The following is a 25852-nucleotide window of genomic DNA, read 5'->3' as shown; positions in this document are numbered from 1 at the left end:
TTGAAAGATTATTGAATGCTGAAAATGAACTGAGGGTGGAAGGGGGAGGGGGGAAAAGAGGTGGAGGTGATGGAGGAGGGCACTTGTGGGGAAGAGCACTGGGTGTTGTATGGAAACCAATTTGACAATAAACTATTAAAAAAAAAAAAAAGAAAATTCTAGAACAAAACTCAGATTCCTTCTGTGGGCTCTTCCAACTCAAAGTTAAGAATGGTTTCCAGAAGGTTCTTCAAAGCAGAACAGTCTCCATTTCAGGCTTGGGACTAAAGGTATGTCTGTCTGTCTGTCTGTCTCTCTTAAACTCATAATATACACACAAATTTACCTTTCAAATGCCTGTATTTCAACTTCTCTTTCCCTGACTCCCTCACCCTGCCCTCCCACGCCCCAGCTGAGCCTCCCAGGAGCGCACCAGCCATTTTGCCTTCCCACCTTCTGTTGGTGCGGAGATCAGAATTCAGAACGTGTCGCCCCGTTTCTACAGGAATCTACTAGTGACTGCCAAGGGAAACACTTAGCATTTCAGATAAATAAGTAAATAGTAGTTAAGTGCTGTGCGCCAACATCTCCAGCAGTTTAGTGTATATGGCAAAATTTCTTTACGATGCAAGGAGGGAGCGAGGGATGAGAGCGCGCGCCAGACCCCCGGTCTGCCCCCCCCCACCCCGCAGCGGGGGCCCAGACGGAGGGGCCCTCGGGATGGGCGGCCGGAAGCGCCCGGCCCCTCCTCATTATGTTCCTGTTTATGCTAGCCTCCTCTCCCTCCTCGCTCCAGCCGGCCTTGTCAGAGTCCCTCATTTGGAAGCTTAATCATATCAGCGAGCTTACCGCCTTGCATTTGTAATGACTTGTTTACCAGTCTGCGCCGGCTCCCTCTGCCAGACTGGGCTCTCCCTAAGGACAAGGGCCGCGTCATGTTCTTATTTGCCTCTCTTCCTGCTCCCACACACTGCCTGGCACAGAGCGGGCCCTGTAATCGCATGTGAACCCCGGGCTGTGTGACTCTCATCTATGCCCCAAAGGTGTCTCTGTTCACCAAAGAGCCCCGACGCTCCTGGAGAAGGGAGCACGGCGGCACCCGCCTCCGCCGGCCCCGGGGGCACACGGGGCTCGGCTGCTCACAGACGCACGCAGCCAGCGCTGCGCAAGAGCATGAGTAAGAGATGACTCGGACTTCTGCAGTTTACCTGCCTTGCCCCCTCTTCTCTGGAGGAACCAGCCCCCTTTACCCTCAACTGTCGGGGCAAAGGAGACCCCTGCCCGTCCCTCCGCACAAGGAGGGGAGGGCGGTCTGTACCTGGCCGCTCAATCCCCAGTGAGGAGTTCAGGAGAGGCAGGGCCCCCACCAGGCCAGCAAGCTTCTGTCTGGAGACGTGGGCCCGGAGTCTGGCACAGTGTGGACAGGACGGGCAGGGCCCCTGAGGAGCCGATGCCGATGCCCCAGAGACAAGAGGGGCCAAGGAAGGAGAGAAACTGGGTCCTGACGGAAAGAGCCGCACCTGTGGACCCGACCACGTCTGCGCCGTTGCCTGAGGTGGTTTACATGACGTTACATGAGGGATGGTTTTGTCCAGGCCCGTCTCGGACGGTCCCTTCTCCCGGCATCCCAGGAGCTCCGGAGGCCACCTTTCAGAATAAAACAGCCGAGGTGCTGCTGGGGGTAACGGAAGCCAGCAAAGAGAAACACGGGTATTATTCTGGCAGCCGCGGCTCTGTGAGCCTCCTTGTTTTATCCTGGGAGTCTGGACGGTGGCCCCAAGTCCCACACCAGACCAGAAAGGGCCGAGAAATCCACCTCCCCGGCTCCTGTTTAGAATGCAGAGCGGAGCCGCTGCTCGGCCTCTCACCAAAGCCCACATTATTGCTGTTTGCTCTCTTGGGCACCCGGGCGGCCTGGGCTTTCTGGGAGGTAGCTGAGTAACGCGCAGGGCCTCGCGGCCTGCAAATCAATTAATCTCTTCTGCAAATTGCTAACCGGGTCTAATGAATTGGCAAGGCACAGAGGAAGCGCTGCGTGGCTCTGTGTCCTCTGCAGTGACAGAGCTCTCTTGGAGCAGACTGAGCCGTCGTGCCTTGACTGAGGAACAAATCTATTAATATTTGGAGAGAACATCAAATTGTACCCGGTAGACTTGAAGTTTAGTCAAGAGAAACTCACTTCTCTGTGATTTAAAACAAAAACACAGACAGTCTTATCATCCCTCTGGGTTTTTCTCTGTTGGATAAGGCCCGCCTTTCACATGGGCGGTCTGGGCCATGCCCCCTGCCCCCCACCCCCCGTGGGCTGCTGGGAGGGCCAGGAAGGCCACGCTGCCCACGGGCACGGGAAGTAGCCTCTGTTATGCATCTGAGGGACTTTTTAAAAGCTGGAGAAGGTCAAGAGAAGAAGACAAACTCTAAAATGCCACAGGTGGGAAATGTAAACTGGGAAGCAATCTAGAAAGATCACAAATGTGCAGCGTGGCCCCCAGAGGCCACGTGAGTCTCTGCTCTCCCCAGAAAACCCTCCGCTTGGCCAGGGAACTACGCGCAGCACGTCCCCGGAGCGCGATGCGGCAGGGAAACGCTGACCATGCCCGACTCCCCCTGATCAGAGCGGCTCCACGACTCCCAGTGTCCCCCCCCCCCCCGCGCCCCGGCCAGAGCGCCCTGTCCCCGTCTGCGAGGCTTAGACAGGTCTCTCTGGATTTCACGGCGTGGAAGCTGGGGAACGCGGGGGAGTAAACTCAGCCCGCTGCCCGATGAGCCTCGCGCGGCAGTCACGTTAACTACGCGCGCAGGCACGTGCGCACCTGGCGGTCTGGCGGACTCGCCTGGAACGGCCACTCCACCTTCAGGGGCGCTGCAACAGGGCAGTGGTCGCAGCGGATGCCAGCCCTGCCCGCCACACTCTGTCTGGTGTTAAGGGAAGCATCGCTCGTGGTTACACACGGAATCAAGGACGAGTAATTCACGATTTCACACCCCTAGCTCTTTCTCAACACAGGCCTGTCCCCAGGGACTTCCAATCCATCTCCCGGCAGCCACCCCATCTGCCGCAATCCTTGCTCCACTCTGCGCCTGCAGTGACCTTTCCGGCCCCCCCAGTGGACGGTCTCCCCACTGCCCTCCTCCCTGTGCCGAGCCCTTCAGCAGCTCCCCATATCCCTCAGAAGCAAGATCAAGCCCCTCCCCAAAGTCTGCAAAGCCCCAGAGAGCGCCCGGCCTCTCCCTGCACCCGGGCTCGGGGTCTTTCTCGCCACCCCCATGCCTGGCAGACTGCACCCCACAGCAGCTTCAGGGGGGGCTGTCTGGGAGTCTCAGAAATCAGAGTGTGGAGGGCCTGGGAGGTCCCTGGGAGCCCCCGTTCCCCGGCCCCCCAACGAGGCAGAGAAGGCCGAGGCCCCAGGGAGGGTCTGTGTGGATGGGTCGCCCCACGGCCCCTGCAGCAAACACTGCTGAACGCAGAGTTTAAATCCGAAAGGTCCCGGCCTTGTAAAAGCTGAGGAAATGCTAGATGAGGACCGCACAAGTGGACAGGGGGCGGGGGGTCCTTCCTTTGACCAAGAAAAGGGCCTCGCAGCCCACGAAGTCCCAGGGAGGAGTGATCACAGCTTCGAGAGAAATTAAATGATAAATAAAATGGAATCACGCAGCGAGAGGGCGGTGCCCTTGTAATCTCTCCGGCCAAGGAAAGAAGACAGTGTGGACCGGGTGCTAGCGTACTTCTAACGCCCCTCAAGACGGCGCGGCGTCTTCTGCAGAGGCTGCTCCCAGGGCGCGTGGCCCCCCGCCCGCAGCAGGCCGAGCCGGAACCTAGTCACCGCGACCCATCGGAGCGTTCTCATTCTGCAGCACTCTCTCATGGCACACGACGTTGGCTTTCCACTTTCAGAGAGGAGGGCCGCTTTCTCTTAAACTGAACGTATCTGTGTTTCTCCTGAGGGCCCAGGGCAGCAGGAGCAAACACTCGCATGGGTCCCAAAGGGACCCGGCGTTTCTGCAGGTGGCACATGAGTTCTGTGAATTCAGGGGGCACTGTTGGCCGCCAGCTCCGTCGTCCGGGCGGCCTTCCACAAGAGGAGCTCCTGGTCATTAGCTTGCTGGAGGGATTCAACACAGGTGTCCGACGCTCCAAGTGCCTTCTGGGCTTTGTGACTGGGATAGTTGCTAAAGTCTCCCTGTGCAGCGTGGCCCCGGACCCCGCCGTGTTTACGGCTATCAGCATGCCGGCTGCAGGGAATTAAAACCATAAACACCATGTAGTTCTCATGGCTCAATAAAACATCCCCCTCAATCAACAGGACTTCAGATGTGCCATCCGGGCACAGGGCCACGCTCCGCGCCGCTTCAGTGTCCCAATTTTAGTCCAAGCTCCACTCTGCACCCGGAGTGATCTTTTTAGCAGGAGCAGAGCGACTGCCAATGTGCCCGGCAAAACCTGAATAATTACCCTCAACCACAGCCGTGTTCTCCATTCTGTTCCACGAAGTGCGTTTCTAAGGGAATCTGTAAGAGCGCTCTTTACGGCACGGGATGTTCTGATGCACCCCAGCACCGGCGGAAACAGAACACTCTCAGTTAATGGGGCAGGTCCTTTTGACACAAAGGCGTCCAATAATAAAATAATAACAAGGAGAAAGGCTGGTCTGTCGGTGGCTGGAGAGAAACACAAAAACGGGGCAAATCCAACTACGAGATTCGTTTTTGTGGCCCAGGGTCAGTAACTGTGGTATCGGGAGAGCGGTACTGGGGTGGCAAGCTGCTGGCTTTTAAGCTCCCAGAGACGAGAATGGCCCACTTGAGATGGACACCGAATTCAATGATGTTGTGTTCGTCTCCACTGGGTGCTCGGCCCTCCCCCGCACTCAACTCTGGAAAGAAAAGTAGTCATTTGAGGGCAGTGACCTCATCAGGAGAAACCTATCAGGAATTGCGTGATGGCGACGAAAGAGAATCGGAAGCTGCTTTCGCTGAGGCAGTGTTGTCCGCAGGGCAGGGACGTGTGGGTTTTTTCCGTTGCTTTTTCTGATGGAGAAAGAGCCTTTGAGTGTGAGCACGTGCACGTGCACATGCACCTGCAAAGCTTCTCTTCTTAAGGGAGACCCCAACGCGGGAGGTGCAGAGTGGAGAAGCCGTTTTTGCCACAAGGGTGGGCAGCAAACTTCCCCTGACGCCGGAAGAGATGCTCTTCTGCTGCGCTCCACCAGCGGACTCATGGTGGCAGGAGAGGGGACTGCCCCCCAAGTCCCGAGCTGGCCCCACAGCAGGCCCCCACCGAGCATTTTGGAACTGTGACCCGCTGCCCCCACGCTGCCCAGACACAACTCCTGTGTCCCAATCCCCACCACGACAAGCCAACCCATTAAGACGTCATAACGGTTTTAGGGGCTTAATGCAAGAACCACAGGGTGTTGGCGGCATGGCGACCGCAGGGACACTAGACCCTCCTTCCCCTCCTCGGAGGGCGGGGGTCTGTCTCCAAACAGCCTGGGCAGACAGCCCACCGCTCCTCCCTCCTTCCTGGACCTCAGTGGTGCCCAAACATCTCGTGCATGAGAACCTCTGCTCCGAGTCCCAGACAACAACACATTCCTGTCACTGATTTACAGAGTTTCCAAAGATAATGTTGACCACGCGCTGTTTTGACTCAAGCGCTGGCTTTGGAAACAAATCCCCCACATAAGGCTGGGTCCTATCTGTGGTGTAAGAGAGGATCCCACGTTTAAAAGACATCAAAGTTAACATCTTCAGGTTCAAAGTCACCATCTCTTCCTCTCCAGAGCTTTTATCTGTACGGATGATGTGGCAACAGGCAGACAGATAATCCTTAAGGTTGAAGACGGGGGTGCCGCAAAACTGAGTCCAGCACGGGTGGGGGAAGCGGGAAGTTTCTTTTTAGATGAAAAGGCTTCTTTCATCAAGAAAACAAGAAGATTCTTTCATTCTGCTTCGCTCACTGCTGTCCAAACTAGACGCCCTCCCCCCGCCCATTGTTGACACCTCTCCAAAACACAATCAGAAAGGAAATCTACAGATTGCTTCGTTCCCATAGAAGATCTGGGGGCTGATCTGGACCAACCTGTCCATGGGGCTGAGCCTCAAGGAGACCTCCTTCTGCTTGTTCGACTGTTCATCCAACAAACACCCACTAAGAACCCGACACCATGCGAGGTGCCTGGACAAAGGCCGCGGCCACCCATCAGCTTGGTAAATGGGGCCCTGATTAACTCGGGTCCCTGCCACTGGGAAAGGCCACCGAAAATCAATTCATTCGCCAAAGGGACCAAAATGTCATTGCAAATAGTGGGGAATTAAGGACTTGGGGAATTTATCTTGAAACCAAAAGCTGTGAAAATAAGCTGATAAACCTACAAGGATAAAATAAAAATAAGCCTTCAATGCAAGAGGTTGTACCAGCACGCTGTGAGCTAACCGCTAAAATCTGCTCAGGTTACTCCAGTGCCAAGGGGGCCAGAGTCCGTTTTTACGCAAAATCGTAGAGCAGACCAACGGGCTGCTCTTGAGTTTACGTTTCCTCTCACGGGAAGATGGAGAGGGACTCCCTGCCCCAAACATTACCGGGCTTCCCCAGGCCCCCCAAGGCCCCCCAAGGCCCTCCCTCAACTCCCTGGCGTGCACCTCGCTCTGTGGGAATCGCCCCCTCGGTTTTCTCCTGCGCATCTGCCACCCAGTGGGATTCTGTCGAGTTTCAACCAACCCAGGGGCCGCTTCCATCAACATCATGAAATGCTACATCCTGAGCATGAGTGCTTTCCCTCAGTGATCAATTCACATCACACTGTGAAAATTCATCTGAGGGCAAGGGATGGAAGCTGATGGAAGGCAGAGAGAGACAGACAGAAAGTGGGGTTTAAAAGCGGTCTGAAGGTGCCACCAGCTTCCTGGCGAATGGTTTCGTCCTGGGACAGGGGTCACCTTCCCAGGCGACCTGTGAACGGGGGTGTTCCCTAAACAAAGTCTGGATTACAAGGTCATCCCTCAAGTAGGTGTGCGCTCTCCTTGGGATATTCGATGGCTTGATATCTTAAAAAGCACCTTTTTACAAATCCCTTCCAGGAGGAGCCTGAGTTTCTGAGATTAAGTCGACCTAACAGCATAGCGCCACCTTGACCCTGAAGTAAAATGTGGATGAAGTCCTCTGACAAAAGAGGGAGACTCCTGCCTGTTGACGGTCACATCGAGTCGGGCTGTCTCACTGGACCTGTTGCCACTTGATATTAAAAAAAAAAATGGTCCAGCTTCCCCCAACCCCCTTGCTGGAACCTTGGATGGGGCAGACCACTGGATTCAGGTTTTAAAAAAAGACTCTGGGGGCGCCTGGGTGGTTCAGTCAGTTAAGCATTCCGCTTCAGCTCAGGTCTTGATCTCATGGTTCATGGGTTTGAGACCCATGTCAGGCTCTGTGCTAACAGCCAGCTCAGAGCCTGGAGCCTGCTTCAGATTCTGTATCTCCCTCTCTCTCTGACCCTCCCCTGCTCACACAGTCTCTCTCTTTCAAAAATAAATAAAACATCAAAAAAATTATAAATAATTAATTAATCAAATAAAAATTAAAATTAAAAAAGACTCCGTTCTCAGGAGGGTCTCAAAGACTCCGCTCGCTCTAAACAATTATAAACTAGGTCTTAATCCCTTGTAACTCCTTGGGCCTCCGCTTGCAATGACTGCACTGCCAAGCCATCTGTTAGCTCCAATGATTAGCACCACGCTCTTTGGAATAGTTTGAAGAAGAGGGAAATTAAGCATCCTTTAAAAAAATATTTTTCAAAAACATCCTCTTCCTCTCCTCCTCATAAGCTGTTGACAGGAAGATTCACCAAAAATGAACAGGATAAAGAATCAGTCACAGCATGTGATTTCAGCCTCCAGACACAAGCATTCTTGCCTCTACTTATTTTAGGAGGTTTTACGGATTCTGGCTGACCGTAAGGATCAGGGCCAAAGGTTTCCCTGCCTTTTAATTGGGAAACTCCCTCGCAAAGACCATTCTCAATTTCTTTGTTGGGTTTCATCAGGTCCCCCCAAGTTACAGCCCCTCAGGTCACCCAAACTGGATGAGATCATTGTCCCACGGTGGAAAACAGGCCCTCCACCCCCACCCCACGGCCCCGGCAAGAAAACACTGTATACACACGGCTGCACGCACTCACGGGCACACTGGTGCACGTGCGCACACACACAGACACAGCAAGGTCAGCCGGGATCGCTCCCTCCCTGAGAAGCCAGCCCTGATCTCTCCAGGCAGGACCTGCCGGGTCAAAGGATAGGAGAAAGCTGTTTGTAGATGGTGGATGACCGAGGCCCATCATCTGGCTCCTTTGAAGTTACAGCACTTTGTCTTCAAACACCCAACGCTCAGAGTGCCTGCCACTCCACTGCAACATACCGGTATGAGCAAGTGGTGGCAATAAAATCCCCAAGCCCCTTTGACTTCCAGGAGGTATTTATTTTAATGTGCGCTACCACCCTCCGACTCAACGGTGCCCGTCACGACCCGTCCGCCCCGGGCTTGCTGGTTTACCCAACCGCCATCCCTAGTCCCACTCTGACACTTCAATAAGGAATCAGGGGTGATTAATATCCCCGGGCCAACGCTTGGCCCACATCCCACAGGCTCACACCTGCTCTTAATGGGCATCCTCCATGTTCTTCCTAATTGCCGGGGAGGGAGCCCTTTGAAAATGGGTACCGTGACCCAGGCCTCTGGCTCAATCCGCATCTCAAATAATAAACACGAAAGCATTTGTCACCACTCTGGGCTGCTGCTGGGACATTATAATACCTCTGTGTGGGGCTACATCCCAGGGGAGACATCTTAAATATGAATGGACTCTCATTTCTTAGCTCCACATTCAGACTTTGTTTCTGATTGTGTGTGTGTGTGTGTGTGTGTGTGTGTGTGTGTGTGAGCACGCATGTGTGTTTACCCCACGTTTGTGCCTCAGTTTGCTCTGAGGCTTTGGTTTGAAAAGCTCATGTCGAGGTAAGAAGTATGTAGAAGTGGGATGTCCCCCAGCACGGAGAGAGTCTCAAGACCCTCGTCGGGAGCCCAGGGGGTGGGAGCGGACCCTTCCCCCAAGGCCAAGAGAGGCCTACAGGGAAGGAGTGGGAGGGACAGTGAAAGGTCACCGGCTTCCCAAGCACTGTCCCTGCTCACACTGGGGCCCCCCAGTCAGCACGAGCACACCAGGGACGTGTGCAAATAGGAAGAGGTGCCCACGCCCACTGACGGACCGCGGCGGGGAAGGAGAGCGGAGCCGGGCTCCTTGCGCTGGGCTGACAGCTCCACGGGCAGAGTGCAGGGGACCCTGGGGCCACCGGAAACCGGAAGAGGCAGGAGGGCTCCTCCCCTGTAGCCTCCGGAGAGAGTGTGAGGCAACTGGCCTCCACAATGGGAGAAATTTAATTTTTGTTGTTTGAAGCCACCACGTTTGTGGCGATGGTTTCAGGGGGCGCCCGAGTGAGGCACCAGCCCCAGCGAGCGTCCCCCAAGGTCCCCCGGGGCCCCCCAGGGCCCAGCACACACCGGCCCGTCGGGGTGGTCGGTCCTCTCTGGACTCTGCGTCCTTGGCCACGGCGTCCTCACCGCCCGCTCCAGAGAACCTGTTCCCTTCTCCCTACGTGTGTGCTCCGAGCCAAGCCCGCGTCCCTCGAGAAAGCTCCCCCAACACTGACCTCGTCCTGCGCGAACAAGGAAAACACGGATCGCCGCGTGCCCCACGCTCACTGGGCACGCGGCGCCCGCCGGGGGCACGCGGGGAGGCCAGTCGCGCTCGGCAGATGGTGACAAGCAGCATTCATCAGCCACTGCGGGGGCGGCAGCTCGCCTGAGCCTCGCGGGGAGCGGCGGAGAAGGCGGAACCTCCGACGGCGGCCTCACTGGGCAGAGGGCGGAAAGCCTCTCTGCCTGTCTGTCGTCACCCTTCCCCACAGCTGGGAGCACTGTCCTCTTCAGTGCACAGCGTACCGCTCAGGAGCCTAAACATGGCCCCAGACAGGAGTCTCCCGTGGTGCCCGGTGTGGCCGCCTTGAAGGCGCTGAAAAGAGTGCCAGTGGGAGAGCTCTGCCATTTGGGATAACGGGCAGAATTCCGGGGGGTTCTGTTGGGTTCTGCTGACGGGGCAGAGGGGAGGGTGGGACACCCCCCTGGGCAGCTCCCCGGGCTGCCTTTACAGAGGAGGAGAAAGAGCTGGAGTGGAGGATGTGGGTGAGGGGGAAGCTGGCCCACCTGAGGTCCCCCCCCACGCCTACCACCCCGACCCCAGCCCAGCCTCGCCCCCCCTCCGTGATTTTAACCCTTGATGTTCCACAACAGAAACAACATATTTCCTGGCCAACCAGGGAGCAGTCACCTTGACTTAAATTCTGAGAAACAAGCCACAAGGAATCCTTGCCCGAGGAGCGGGGAGGCCTTGGGGGGCAGGGACCACCACGGAGCCACCCACCTGGAGCACTGGGGCACTGGAGCTACACCAAGGCGGAGGGGGAGGAGCCCCTGCCAACTAGCCCCAGGGACCAAAACCTCAGCCACCAGAGGCAGCCCAGGGTCAGCCCTTAAGCCAAACAGACAACAATCAGCCACAAAAGGATGGGGATTCCGTCACCGCTGGCCCGATGGGACCCTGCAGCCTTTCCACAGATGGGTCTTCCGCTTTCCCAGTCAGCACCTTGCAAACAAGGCACAGGCCGGGCCCCTTGCTGCTGGGGAGGGGGAGAGATGGAGGGGAGCAGGGAGGTCCAGGGAAGCTGAGTGATTGGCCCGGGCTGCCCAGTGATGATGGCGGAAAATGGTCCTTTTTCCAGGAAGCACTCTCCCTTCGCTCCTCCTGGATTTATTTCCGAGCACTACAGCGTGTGCGTCTGACGTCCTACATGTCGGCTGCGCGCCCTGTGGTGCCCGCACAGTAACTGCTCCTCCTCCTGTCGCACACCCACCCTCCAGCCCCCGCTGACCCACCGCGGCCGCAGTGGCCCTGTGGAAACAATCAAGTGAACGTCCGTTTCACAGACGGGGGCACCAAGGGTCCTGACTCGTATTTTCGAGGTCCTGGAAGACTCTGTAGCAAGCGCAGGGCCTGGCACACCTGGCCAGTACCGGAGGCTCTGGGTGCCGACTTCTCAACACTGGATTGATTCTCCATAGTCTCTCCACTACCCTGGGGTCACATGTTTGTCCTCACACCTGCGGGGCTCCCAAGGCCAAGGATGGCCAGCTGCTGCCCGCCCCCCTCACTGCATCTCCAGCATCTAACGAGGGGCCAGGGGCCTTAGTGCGCCCAGCTGGGATTATTTCCAGGGAGAACATTACCTGCTATTTCCGAAGCCTTCCTGGGGGTCCTGCGTGGGCCCAGCCCCTCGAGCGGGGGGAGGCGGCGGTCCTTCCTCAGCGCCCTGGGAGGCCTGCGCCATCCGCCCCCTCTCAGCGGAACGGGGCTCTGTACGAAGCCCCCTCTGTGCCTGTGGGGCAGAGAAGCACACTGCAGTGACCAGCCTCGGCACAGGCGCCCGGAAGCCCACACGCAAACACGTAAGAGGCGATGCTCAGGCGGCAGTGCGTCCCCGGGGGGTGCCTGGGGACACAGCAGAGAAACCCCGTGTCCTCCCATCACCATCTGCCCCCCCCCCCAGCTATGACATGGGGCCACGCTGTCGCAGGGACTAAATGAGACGGTGCTTACAGAACACCTTCCGCACGACTCAGCGCGGAGCGAATGCTTAGTGAGGGTCAGCGGCTGTGCAGCGAGACCTGGCGGCCCTGGACCAGCCTGCTGGTCGGCCTCTGGTGGCCCCTTGGCTGCATATCCTAGTAAATGCACAATTGTTTACCTAGAAATTATACACGTTTACTGCACTCATGTCTTACGTACGGCCACAGATCCGGGAAGGCCTAGGTGCGAGCACATCGGAGCACTCCTATTTCTTTCTCCACCCGTGTCATGCACCCCCACTGGGATATGAATGTTGTGTCTGGAGATCAGACCACTGAAGGGCTTCTCCGGACGGAAAGTCTAGGAGGCCCATGTTTTCAGAGTAGACGTTCTGAGCCGACGGCGCTGGCCACTAGCCGCATGCGGCGATTTACCTTTATGGAAATAGAATAAGCTATAAAGGTCGGTCCTCAGAAGCACTAACTCGTGTCGGAGGCTCAGTGGCCGTGTGTGGCGAGCGGCCACTCCGTCGGTCAGTGCAGGTGACAGATCCCGTCGCGGCGGGACGTTGCAGGAGCAGCGTGTTTACCACGCAGCTTGGAGCAGCAGGCTGGTCCAGGGCCGCCATTCTGCAGGCGAAAGAACCACGACGCAGCGCACCTGCCGTGCTGTCCTAGACACGCCAAGACTGTGTCGCCAAGTGGGGCCGGACCCTTGATCCAGTGGCCGGCACCGTTTCACCCGGGCCACCGGCGGCAGCGGCGGCCAGCTCTTTGAAGAGACCTTTGCACTGCCTCTCTGCCCAGGGAAGTCACAAGGACACCCTTTCTTTTACAAGCCTCAGTTTACAAGAATCCTGCTCCCCGACGCTCTCTGGCCTGGGCCGAAGGTGAGGCGCCTTGGCCACTTCCCTTTCCCATCCGTCTGAGCCGCTGCCAGCTCCCAGCCGCAGTCCCCTCATCACCACGGCTGCTCACAGAATTTTAAATAAGGTCTGCAGTACGCTGCATTCTCTCAGGCACTGATTTTTATGGCATCAACAATGAGAAAGTGACTTTTTGTTTCTCTTTCTGCAGTCCAGGTGCGTTTGGGAGAGGTTCTGCTACCTCCCTGGCCTTGGGCAGGAGCTGTCAGTCCCCGGGGGGGGGGGGGGGCCTGCCTTGTTCTCTGAAGCAGTCGCCCCCGCTTGTCAAGACCACAGGTTCCTGAAAGAGCTATCTGCGCCAGGGTGAGGAGCTAATCACAAGCCCCAGAACCAGTCAGGGCTCCTGCTGGGCCCAGACAGAGAGTGATTTCGAAGTGTAGAGACAAAGGGAGGGAGGAGGGTGGGCGGGAGAGGCCGGGAGAACTCTTCTCTGTGTGCTGCGGGTCACCTTTACCCCAAGCCAGTGGGGGACTGCCAGAAGCCTGCAGGTGTTAAGAAAGGCACAGTTTGAACCGCAGAGAGGTTTTGCTTTTGGAAAACGGCCTAGTGAGGGACTGCAGTCAATGGAAATAACTAGGAGACGCGGAAGATCGCAGCCCCTGAACTCAGATCCTGTTAAGGTGGAATCTAGGCCCCTCTGCCCTCGGAGTGGGGGTGGAGGGTTGCCTTCGGAGCAGTATTTGGTGTGGTCAGGACAGGGGTCTGCTTCTCCCGCCCCTGGGCTCTCTCAGAACATTCTGCATGAAGCCCCTCACAGAGCCCTGCCCTCTGGGCACGGACACCCAGTGCGTCAGGGTAGGCAAGCCCATGACCATCCCGAGGCCTCCTGCAGCTCAGCAGATGCCAGGAACGCCCATCTCGACCACCTTCCCCGCACTGTGTATCGCGTTCCAGACGCCGGGGTGCTGGCGGCTGGTGACTCACATCTACCTGCTTGTCCAGAGGGCCACCCTTGGCTGATGGGCACCATCTTGCCTGAAGAAACCTGGGGGAGCTTGCACACACCCCGGAAAGGGCCACTGACAGCTGCAGGGGTGACAGCTCGGCCTCTTGGTCCCTGAGGTGCATCCCATGCCCCAGAGCCTCCCGTGGGGTCAGACAGGACTGGACGCGCAATGCCACCTCCTGCTTAGTCCCTCCCTTGCCCTGGTCTGCTCCCCTCACTCCTGAGAGCCCTCCCTCCACAGACCACCCATCCACAAATGCCCATCTCGGGCTCTGCTTCTACAGAGCCCAACCCCAGACATGATTCACATGTTTCCCGTCTCCTCTGACCCCTCTTTGCCTATGTCCCCCTGTAGGACGCTCACTCAGACACGTTTGACAAATGTCCTTAGACATATAAGGATCCCTATAAATATATTGTGTCACTTTTGTGCAGGACATTGTCCCACAAAGCCGTTCTCTTTCTCACTGTGATTTTACTCAAGGCCATCTTTTGTCAATCTATCTAGGTTTCCACAATTACATCTAATTTGTTGTTAACTGACCTGTAGAGTTTTTAGTAAGCTGCCCTTTAAGGTCCAGATTTTAAGTTTAATTCCTACATTCAGCGTCCCTTCTGCTCTCTTGGGCTCTCCAGAGGTCTGCCTTGAAGAACCACCATCACGGACGCTTACATATGATCAGCACGATGTTTCTGTTTATCGGCCTCTCAGGAAACTGCTCAGAAACAAGCCTTCTGGCCCCACATCAGCTCCAGCGGGGATATGGTGACTGGTGGGCCAAGGTCAAGAGCTCAGGGGACACCAGTTTTAAATAGAGTTCAGTGAGAAGCTCTCCAAAGGCGGCAGGGTGAGGTTTTCGTCCCGTATCTTGAGGTTGGCTGGAAGCCGCTGGCCACCCGCCTGCTCCAACCACCCGCTCCCCACCCACGCCCACTGGCGGCCCCTTTTACCAGCCACGTCCGGGGGAAGGAATGTGGATCCGGGCAGAGGATCTTCCGGGTTTACACAGGCCACTTCGCACGTGTCTATCCTGGGCTTGGGGGGAACGGGTGTTGTCATATGATTCCTTGCATTTGGTCCCATGGGGAGTAACAGAGCAGAGTGGAGGCATGCAGACCTTCAGTGTCCCGCCCAGCAGAACACAGGGCTGTGGTCAACGCTTCCGGTGCCCCGGTGAACGTGACAACGGGTGTCAGCCAGGGGCAGGGGCAGCCTCCACACCCGTTCGTGTCTCCATCTCAGCTCAGAGCCCGAGCTGGCATTCCCGATGGCGCCACCTCGTTCACCAAGTGAACTGCGGCAGGACTCCCAAGAGCGGGCACGGGTCTCAGACAGACAGACACCCGCCTTAGAAGGACACATTTCATTTATCTCTCCATCCCGCACCTTCAGTGCCTGGCAGACGCCTTGGGGTTTGCAGCGCACGCTTCTCCCGGAAGACCCCCACTCTCTTCCCCGCTCACTCCAACCCACACGGGACGTCACAGCTCATTGCTCCGTTTGTCAGAAGCTTCACAGAACAAGCATTCCGTGCCCCATGCGGCGCGGTGCACAGTTACAAACTCATCAATAAACCCAGCTCCGTGGTCCAGCACTTGCTCTGGGCACAGCGGGGGCGTCAGCCGTGGGCACTCTGAATCTCTATGCGTCTGGTTAATGTCAAGGCAATTAGGCATCCAAGTATGAATTTTCTATGTTTTTCCATTTCCACTCTGAAAACAGACCCTGAATTTTCTAATCCCTCTCCTTTAGCCCATGGACTTTCATTAATAAAAACAACCACTTCCATTACAGTGTGGTATCTGAAGTCGGGAACAGACAAAGAGACAAATGGAATCTACTGGCGGACCCAGACATAAACTCCAGGCAGGAGTTTATAGCAAATAGGTGAGGAAAGAAAGAGAGTTAATCGGGAGGTCTGCCAGCTTTTTGTACAAAGGTCCCCATAGTAAATAGTTTCGATTTGCAGGCCACATACCATCTCTACTACCCATTCTTTATATACATAATTTTTAAAAACTTTTTTTAATGTTTTACTTATTTTTGAGAGAGAGATAGACAGTGTGAGCAGGGAAAGGTCAGAAAGAGAGGGAGACACAGAATCGGGAGACAGAATCAGAAGACAGTGTCTAGGCTCTGAGCTAGCTGTCAGCACAGAGCCTGATGCGGAGCTCGAACCCACAGACCAGGAGATCATGACCTGAGCCGAAGCCGGACACTTCACCGACTGAGCCACCCAGGTGCCCCCTATAATGTAACTTTTTAAAAATGGAAAAACCATATCTAGTTCACAAGGGCATGTAAAAACAGGTCAAAAGCCAAATTTGACCCATGGTCCATAGTCCTCTATGTGGGCAAAAGTAAAACAAAAACTCCCTCATACTGATATAGAGAGAGAACATAGGGGCACAGATCTTTGTGTCTGTGACACTGAGGCAGTGAGCATAGGGAAGGAGCTCTGGGACCAGACCGGAAAGCAATGCTCAAGAACAGAGCAGCGCCACCAGCCCGTCTCAAATCACACACCTTCCCGATGCTACAAAGCAGCCCATTTCCAACAGCACAGCTGACTAGTTACTCTGGCTGACCACTACCCTACTCACTTTTATACTGAAAACAAGGAAAAATGCAGAATAAGGTAGAAAAATGTCCAAACCTTTATATTTGAGGTTCAAAACTGAACCCTGGAAAGATAAGCGAGCTTTCACCTCGAGAGCATTTCCCTAACAAAACAGGCGAGCTTGATCTTGTGCTTCTGTGGCCTGGGGGAGGGGCGGCTCAGGGAGCAGGACTCAAGTCCAACCTCAGAATGTGCCCGAGAGCGAACCAAGGGGCACCCACGTGTCTGCCCCTGCCAGGCTGAGACCTCAGAGGGCCATGCCCTTGAGACACACGTGGATTGGAACTAACACACCCTGGCCCCACCACCCCCAGGGGACACTGAAGAACTCCAGTCTTACCACAAAGCGAAGGGGGCAGAAGTCTCTTCTGGGAATCTTATAACAATAAGACAGTCTGCTCACGGGTTTGCAAACTGAATTCACACTACATGTAACACAAAAAAAAGCCTAAAACTAAGAAGTTTATTTAAAGTAGTGCCCAGTCCTTGCCCTCAGGCACCTAGTGGGGGGGGCGGATTCCTGGAGAAACCTACCTCCAACCGAACTGAAGTCTCTAAGTTCCACAAATCTCAGCTCACCATCAAAAACCCCAAAACAAATAAGGAAATAAGTTCCTACAAGTGAGAACTAACAGAATCAGGCCAAAACTTTCGAGGCTGACATAACCAGATGTAAAAATCTAAGTGCGTTCTTAGAAAAGGTTGAAAATAACAGTAAAGATGACAAAAATTTTTTTTAAAAAGCCAAAAAGTCATATGGAACCCAAGAGACTCCACATGAGCAAAGCAATCTTGAGCAAGAACAGGGCAGGCGGCCCCACACCTGCTGGTTTTAAAATACGTTAATATTACAAAGCTACAGTGATAAAGACAGGATGGCACCGGCCTAAAAACAGACATATCAACTAGTGGAACCGAACAGAGAGCAACAGAGAGCCCAGAAATAAACCCACACGTCGACTGTAAAGGGGCAAGAATATACAATGGGAAAATGACAGTCTCCTCACAAAATGGCGCTGGGAAAACTGGGCATCCACACGCAAAACAGTGGAATTGAATCCTTATTTTATCATACACAAAAATCCAATCAAAATGGCTGAAAGACTTAAACCAAGCCTGTGACACTCTTAAAAGAAAAGCAAAGGAGGAAAGCTTCTTGATGCTGGCCTTGGCAATGATTTCTTAGATACGATATCAAAGGCACCAAAAACAAAGATCAACGGCGGGGACCACATCAAACTAAAAAGCTTCTATACAGCAAAGAAAACCAGCAACAAAGTGAAAAAGCAACGTACGGAATGGGAGAAAACATTTGCAAATCATATATTTGAGAAGAGGCTAATACCCCAAATATGTAGAAAAAAACCTTCTGCATCTCAATGGGGGGGAAATGCCCAACTTTAAAAAACAGGTAAAAAGGGCACCTGGGTGGCTCAGCTGGTTGGTGGCCAACTTCAGCTCAGGTCACTATCTCACGGTTCGTGGGTTCAAGCCCTGCATTGGGCTCTGTGCTGACAGCTCAGAGCCTGGAGCTGCTTCAGATTCTGTGTCTCCCTCTCTCTCTGCCCCTCCCCCACTCATGTTCTCTCTCATAAAATAAACATTTTTTAAAAGACTTTTTTTTAATGGTTAAAAAATGAGTAGACCTTTCTCCATAGAAGATCTAGAGATGGGCAAAGACACATGAAGAGGTGCTCAATGTCACTGATCATCAGGGAAATGCAGAGCAAAATCACAATAAAAGATCACCTCATACCTGTTAAGATGTCTATTATCAAAAAATAATAATAAAAGTAAAAGATAATAAGAGCTGACAAGGATGTGGAGAAAAAGGAATCCTCGTACTATGTTGCCGGGAATGAGTACGTCCACCATGGAAAGCAGTATGGAGGTTCCTCAAAAAACTAAAAACAACGACCACGTGACCCAGCGATTGCACTCCCGGGTGTATATCCAAGCAAACCGAAACGAGGACCTCAGAGCTCTGCAGGCGCCCTGTTCACTGCAGCAAATCGACAACAGCCAAGATACGGAGTCACGCCCAATGTCCTTCGATGGATAACGGATAAGGAAGGTGTGGTGTACACAGCAGAATATTCCTCAGCCTTAAAGAAACAAGGAAATCTTGGGGCGCCTGCGGGACTCAGTCAGTTAAGCGTCCGGCTTCGGCTCAGGTCATGATCTCACGGTTTATGGGTTCGAGTCCTGCGTTGGGCTCTGTGCTGACAGCTCAGAGCCTGGAGCTGCTTCGGACTCTGTGTCTCTCTCTCTCTCTCTGACCCTCCCCTGCTCGCGCTGTCTCTCTCTGTGTCTCAAAAATAAATTTAAAAAACATTAAAAAATTAAAAAAAAAAAAGAAACAAGGAAATCTTGCCATTTGCTACAACACGGATGAACCTGGAAGATGCTATGCAAAGTAAAATAAGCCAGACATAGAGGAATAAATAGTACATGACCCCAAACTCTCAGAAATCTAACACGGTCAAATTCATGAAAACAGAAAGGAGAACGGTGGCTGCCAGGGACTGGAGGAAGGGGGGATCAAGGAGGTGTTGATCAAAGGGTCCACGGCTTCCCTTGTGCAGAACAAATGACTCCCAGAGAACTCCGCGCAGCAGCGTGCACGCGGTCAACAATGCTGTCCTGTGTGCTTAAAAATTTAAGAAGGTAGATCTTAGGTCAACGTTCTTATCCACCCCCCCCCCAAAAAAAGAAGCAAAGAAGCTTCTAGAAATTAGAGATAAGGTTAAGACATCCTACGTGGGGATGGTTTCAGGGTGTATCATTATCTTCAAACTCATCAAGATGCACACATTAGAAATGTACAGCCTTTATGTATGTCAATCATAGCTCAGTAAAGAGAACGCTAATGGCAAGAGGCTATAAAAACGATCAAGCAGATCTGAAAAATAATTAAGTGAAACTTCTTGGAAGTAAAGTGTAATATACACTAACAATTAAATTTAATACTCGACAGATCGGTAAAAGGGGCGTAGGGAGACAACGAACAGGCTGCTGCAATGTTCCAGGGGCTTTTTCCTCCGGCCAAGATGGTTTAACGGTAATTAGATTTATCCTCCCAAAGAAAAAAACTAGCAAATGAATAAAACAATGGTTTCCAAGACCTGAGTCAAGTAATGAAGGCAGCGATCCCCTGAGAGTGGAGAAACAAATGAGGCAAACTCTGTAACTGCTCAGCTTTCTGGCGAAGAAATTTACCAGGTTCGGCACCATCTGCTGAAAAGTCTATACTTTTCCTCCCTGAGTTGCCCTTGAACCTTTGCTGAAAATCAATTGACCAAATACATGTGGCCTATTTCTATACTCTCTGACCTGCTTCATGGATCTATTTGTCCACTCTGATGCAAATACCATTCTGCCTTGGATATTTTAGCTTTACAGTGAGACTTCTAGTCAGGCGGCGTAATCGTGATGGTGTGGAGCCGCCCCAAACAGACGGACCAACAAACAGTCCTGAAACAACTCTACGTCCACGTGCAAAAATAAGAGCTTTCCTCTATCCACCACGTGACGCAGAAAAATGCAGTGAAAACGGATCACGGACTTGAATGTTAAACCTAAAAGCAGAAAACATCAGAGGAAAACTCAGGAGAAAAACCTTTGTGGCCATGAGTCAAAGATTTTTGTAGTGATGACACCAAAAGCCCAATCGAGAGAGAATGGTAACTGAACTTCATCAAAACTAAAAATATATGCTCTTTGAGAGGCACTGTTAAGAGAGTTTTAAAAAATAAAAGGCACGGACTGGAAGAAAATATTCAGAAATCACATATCTATACAACCAGAATACACAAAGAATTCTCAAAACTCATCAATAAGGAAACAACCCATTTTTATACCAGCCAGAAGATTCCAACGGATATTCCGCCGAAGAAGAAACATGGAAGACGGGCCCATGAAAAGACGCTCAACGGCACCAGTCACGAGGGACGTGCAAAGTCCAGCTTGTGAGACGCCGCTCCGCACCGAGGAAAAGGACTGATCCGAAAAGCAGGGCCACACTGAGGGTCGGCGAGGCTGCGGAGAGACGGGAAGTTTCACACCGCGAGCCACAGTGTGAAATAACAGCCGCTTTGGGAAATGTTTTGGCCGCTTCCTGTGAATCACGCATCTCCCACAGGAGCTGGATGGTCCACTCTTCGCTATTACTCAGGAGAACGTAACGTGTACATCCGTACATGTAAGTCTATTCTTCTGACTTTTTCCTTCTTTGTTGGTTCATTTCAGGGCGGGGGGCGGGGGGGGGGCGTGAAACAGGTGCACGGGAGGAAGCGCGCTCTTACCCTGATGAGCCCTGAGTAATGTACAAAAGTGGCGAATCACTAGATTGTACACCTGAACTAATATAACACGGTGTTAATTATACTTGAACAACAACAAAAATAAACCAACTCAAAAATTTTAAAAACGAAATATATGTCCATACAAGGACCTGCATATGGGTATTTCTAGTTTTTACTTGTCACAGCCTCAAACTGAAACAAACATTAACATCTCCCAACAAGGAAATGTATAAATTGTGACGTATCCACCTGATGGCTTAGTACTTAGCAATAAGAGGAACAAATCAATATACACGACATGAACAAACCTCAATATCATCATGCTGAGTAAAAAAAAAGTTCAGCTCCCCATCCACGCAAAAAAAAAAAAAGAGAGAGAGAGAGCGAGCATATATTGTGTGATTCCACTCCTATAAAATTCTAGAAGGGAACTACTTCATAGTTCCAGAAACCACAGCAGTGGCTGCCTGGGGAGAGGAGGTGGCAGGAGGGAAGACTCATGGAAATATGAGGGATTTTTGGTACATTCATTATCTTGTGTTGTTGGTTTCACAGGTGTACATACATCAAAACTTATTAAATTTACACTTTAAATATGCATAACATTGAAATTCAATATACCTTAATAGAGCTTTAAAAAAAATACCTCAGGGAGTTGAGAAAACTCACAAATGTTAAAGACAGAGCTGAACAAAGTATTTGGATTTCCACACAGAAAGACAATGTTTGGAAAATAGAGGGTAAGACACATGAAAGAGAAGATCTAAGATACGTTATTACAGGGTTCCAGAAAGAGAAGGCAGAGGAGGGGTAGAGACAATGTTTGAAGAGGGATGGCTGGGAATTTTCTAGGTGGACATCAAGCCACAATCATAAAAGCCCACGGACTCCGTCTGGAGTCAGTAACAGCACCATAAACCTGGACACTCCGAGGTCAAACTCTGGAACACCAAAGGCTAAAAGAAGATCTTAAAGGTAGTCCGAGATGAGAGACGTTTGAAAGACAGACGAGCAGGCGAAGAGCTGACTGCTCCACCACGAAATGGAAGCCAAATGTCAGGGCCGTGGGAGCCCGGATGCCCGGAGCAGCGCACCGTCGGCCGGGGCTGTGTGTCCAGCACAACCAGTTTTCAACGAGGAGGAAACAAATGTACTTTCCTACTAATGAGAACTGACATTTTTCTTCTCTAAGGGAAGTTCTAAAAAGTATGTTTCGGACAGAAGACAATAATCCCAGAAGTAAGATCGGATATGTGAGAAAGAATGAAGAGGGAAGATGTTTGCAATCATGTGCGTGAAACACATAAACAGGCTTAAAAAAGAGAATAAATATGCGAAAATATCTGCAGTACATGTAATGGCAAAGCAAAGGACGAACCCAGAGTATGTACCGAATCCTGCAACCTCAGGCTGTGCAGAGCGTAAACCCCTGCTAACAACAAGCGTGCGCGCGAGTGCGGGAGCAGGCAGACTCTCACTGCCCCCCCCCTCCCCGCAGGAAATGTAAGCGGACACACCTGCTCTGGAGAGTGACCAGCAATAATGTGTGAAGTCAGGAATGTGATCACTTCATCACCCAACAGTCCCGCTTTCTATGGAAAGTTCCTTGCTTAAGGAGGCGCGCATGCACATTCATTCACTGCAAAGTCAGCAAAAACGTATTTGGAAACCACTGAAATGCCCGCAGATAGAGGAACGGACAATGAAATGTGCCCTACTCGCGCCAGGGAGCACGCTGCACAGCACTTACACCCAATCAACTTGACGAGCATGGCTAGGACTTCAAAAACACAACACTGAGTTCTAAACCAAACTGAAGAATGATAAATTCACTATGATATTGATATACATGTTTTAAAGACACAAAACAAGGGGCGCCTGGGTGGCTCAGTCCGTTAGGCATCTGACTTCAGCTCAGGTCATGATCTCACAGTCTGTGGGTTTGAGCCCCATGTTGGGCTCTGTGTGGACAGCTCAGAGCCTGGAGCTGCTTCCGATTCTGTGTCCCCCTCTCTCTCTGCCCCTCTTCTGCTCACACTCTGTTTCTCTCTCAGAAATAAACATTAAAAATTTTTGTTTAAAAATATAAAGCCACGAAACAACTGCATGCATTACTAGGGTATACATCGATTTGTGAAGAATGAAGACACGGAGTGAATCGATCAGTGCCAAATATGTAAAACTACGTAAGGATCTTGTTTTATTTCAACTGACACAATATATAATATATAAAGTAATACTTTATTTTTTAAAGGTTCAGAAACAAATACAACAAAATATTAATATTCATTAATTCTGGATCATTTCCTAGGAGTCTGCTACATATTTTTCAGAACTTTTCTGCAGTTTTAAATGTTTCCAAAAAAACAATAGTAAAAGAGAACAGAAACTCTGCGACATGAATTCCACCATTCGCCGTGACCTAGGGCTGCTGGGGGTCCCTGCCACAGTATTTCATTTCTGGTGAATATAAGATAACTGAAGTGACATGGGAGCATGAGTAAGAAAACGGGCCCCTTTCCTAAGACGAGAGCCCTCGCGCACACGTGAGTGGGTAGACACGTGTGCCCACAGATGCACATGTGCATGTACACAGTCACACACAGGTGGCTGGATAGACGGTGGGCAGGTGCATGGGGCGGAATAATGCCCCTCACACTAAAAGATGCCCATATCCGAATCCCCAGACCTGTGACCAGGTTACCTTCCATGGTAAAAGGGACATGGCCAATGTGATTAAGGGCACAGAGCCCAAGATGGCGAGGGCATCCTGATTACCCAGGCAAGCCTGGTCTAACCACGGGAGCCCTTAAAAATGAAAGAAGCGGCAGGAGATTGGGGCAGAGAAACGAGGCTGGACAGGGAGGAGCAGACGCCTGAAGGGTGAACAGGACCCAGCTGCTCTTGGTCGTTTGGGGTACATGACAGGGGCCACAGCCAAGGAGCAAAATTCTGCCAATAACTCAGCTGAGCATGACACCCACTCTCCACGGGAGGTTCCGGAAGGAAGGCAACCTTGCAGACCCCTTGACCTGTCAGTGAACATGGACCTACGGAGCTTGGAAAGAATACACTGGTGCTGTTTAAAACCATATCTACATTAGGGGCGCCTGGGGGACTCAGTGGGTTGAGCGTCCGGCTTCGGCTCAGGTCACAATCTCGCAGTTCATGGGTTCGAGCCCCTGCGTCAGGCTCTGTGCTGACAGCTAGCTCAGAGCCTGGAGCCTGCTTCCGGTTCTGTGTGTCCCTCTCTCTCTGACCCTCCCCTGCTCACGCTGTATCTCTGTCACTCAAAAATAAATAAAAAACATTTTAAAAATGTTTTAAATAAACGAATAAAACCATATCCACATTAAACTGGTAATTTGTTAGAGCAGTAACAGAAAACCAGATAGATAGTGGCTAGGGAGGGAGGCAGATGGCCCAACCAACCCCTTATCAAGTAAGTTATTCTGCTGAGTTATCTGCCAAGTAAATACATGCAAATGCTAGGTTACTATGAACTTCTGTTACAGATTGGCCCTAAGTTACTATGTGAGAAATGGACAGATCTCAATATGTTGAAGAGAAAACACAAGCTCTGTGCACAGCCTCGAGAACAGTAACCCGAAGGCCCTTCGGCACCTCCTTCCAGCATTTTCCCCACACCGGCACTCAGCGAGAGCACCGAGTCCTGCTCTGGGCTGGACCAAACACGGAAGACAAACGGGACATTTCTCCAGAAAGCTCTATCGTCGACTCTGCCATCCACCACCAGAGAACGGACGGAGGTTGAGACCTGACGGGGGCCAAACACACGGTCATCTCCTTTATCGGGTCTTTGCAGGCCAAATGCCTTGGAACCAGTGGCTTAATGAGAAACTTGCCTTTAAAAGGAATTCCTTTCTAAAATAAATAAATAAATTAATTAATTAATTAAATAGATAATAAATAAAAATAAAAAAATAAAAGGAACTCCTTTCTAAAATAAATAAATAAATTAATTAATTAAAATTAAAAAATAAAAAAATAAAAGGAACTCCTTTCTAAAATAAATAAATAAATAAATAAATAAAAATTAAAAAATTAAAAAATAAAAGGAACTCCTTTCTTCGAAGGCCAGCACCATATTCCCTTCCGAACACCTCCCCAGACATGTGAGCCCTTCATTTAAAGGCCCGTTGCAGCAATCATTCATCATGAATGATGTGATGGAAAACAATGGGTCAGAAAACTCAACTGGTTGCAACCGTAATCCCAGTAGCTGGGTGAGCCCGGGAGAGGGGTGCCCGGCTGACAGAGCCTGGGGTGACCCCGTAAGTCACGCCTTTGTGTCCTCCTCTCCCCTTGAGGCTGGTGGAAGCTGGGACTTGCTCCTAGCAAATACACTATGGCCAAGGTAAAGGTATTCTTGCTGATGCAATTAAGGTTTCTAATCAAAAGGTAAGATCATCCTGGGTGGGCCTGACCTAATCAGGCAAGTCCTTCAGAAGCTCTAGAGGTCAGAGACAGAGCAGCAGACACATTCTGTCTCCACTGTTGGTGTTTAGGAAGTAGGCTACCACAAGGGGCGTCTGGGAGGCTCAGCCAGTGAAGCAGCTGACTCTTAGTTTCAGCTCAAGTCACCATCCCATGGTTTGTGAGTTCAAGCCCCGCAACGGGCTCTGTGCTGGTGGTCTAGAACCTGTTTGGGATTCCCTCTCTCTCTGCCCTCCTCTGCTCACACCGTGTCTGTCTCTCTCAGACAAATAAACAAATTAAAAAAAAAAAAAGAAGAAGAAGAGAAGCGAGTTACCATGAATTGTAGGCCTCAAAAAACGCATTCTGCCAACACGCTGTGAAGGCAATGAAACCAGGCGATGAGAGGGCGAACGGCTGAGGTACAGAGGTCAGGGAGGTCCCGCTGTGACCTCGAGGTCCTTCTGGGGAGGAAGGGGAGCCAGCTGCGTGAGGAGCCGCAGGTGAGCTGTGCAGGAGGTGGGGGCTGGGGGGTCTGCAAGTGCCAAGGCCCTGAAGCCGGAACTAACTCAGGACAGTGGTAAGCCAATAAAGGCACAAATGACAAATGAATCAATGCTCAATGGACATAAAAACTTCAGGGGCCCCTTCTCACCTCACAGTCAGGGCTCCAGGACAGTCCTAACTCAGACCCCTCCTCGTTCTACACTGGGGCCGATGCCCCCTCACCTTGCCACCGCTGTCCCGCCACAAAGCTCGCTGGCGGGGAGGTGGTCTTCTGGCCCCACCGGGCTGCACGTTAAGACCAAGGTTTGCAAACTTGAATGTCATACGCCAGGGAGAGGTGGGGCCCAAGCAAGCCGGGAGCCCGGGCACTGCCCACGAGGCTGCGGGGGAGCCCGGGCACTGCCCACGAGGCTGCCGGGAACCCGGGCACTGCCCACAAGGCTGCGGGGGAGCCCAGGCAC

The 25852-nt window shown here is 52.2% G+C and overlaps 1 protein-coding gene across 10 annotated transcripts in view; it reads right to left on the bottom strand.

The window, feature by feature from the left end:
• The window catches only part of ZNF831 (zinc finger protein 831), a 113301-nt gene that overhangs the window by 39039 nt on the left and 48410 nt on the right, over positions 1–25852 (bottom strand). For 9 of the 10 annotated variants that reach the window (XR_003900775.1, XR_003900774.1, XM_029916283.1 and 6 more), the window contains exon 4: positions 11312–11460. The exons of the other annotated variant lie outside the window; for it this stretch is intronic. Coding sequence is in view for 7 of the 9 variants with exons in the window: in XM_029916283.1 (XP_029772143.1) it covers positions 11312–11460 (149 nt within the window). In the remaining 2 variants the exon portion in view is untranslated. The remainder of the gene's footprint in view (positions 1–11311; positions 11461–25852) is intronic. 10 annotated transcript variants of the gene reach the window in all.

This window comes from Suricata suricatta, chromosome 12 (assembly GCF_006229205.1).
Source record: "Suricata suricatta isolate VVHF042 chromosome 12, meerkat_22Aug2017_6uvM2_HiC, whole genome shotgun sequence".
NCBI lineage: Eukaryota > Metazoa > Chordata > Mammalia > Carnivora > Herpestidae > Suricata > Suricata suricatta.
This window is presented reverse-complemented; position numbering and strand designations above follow the sequence as displayed.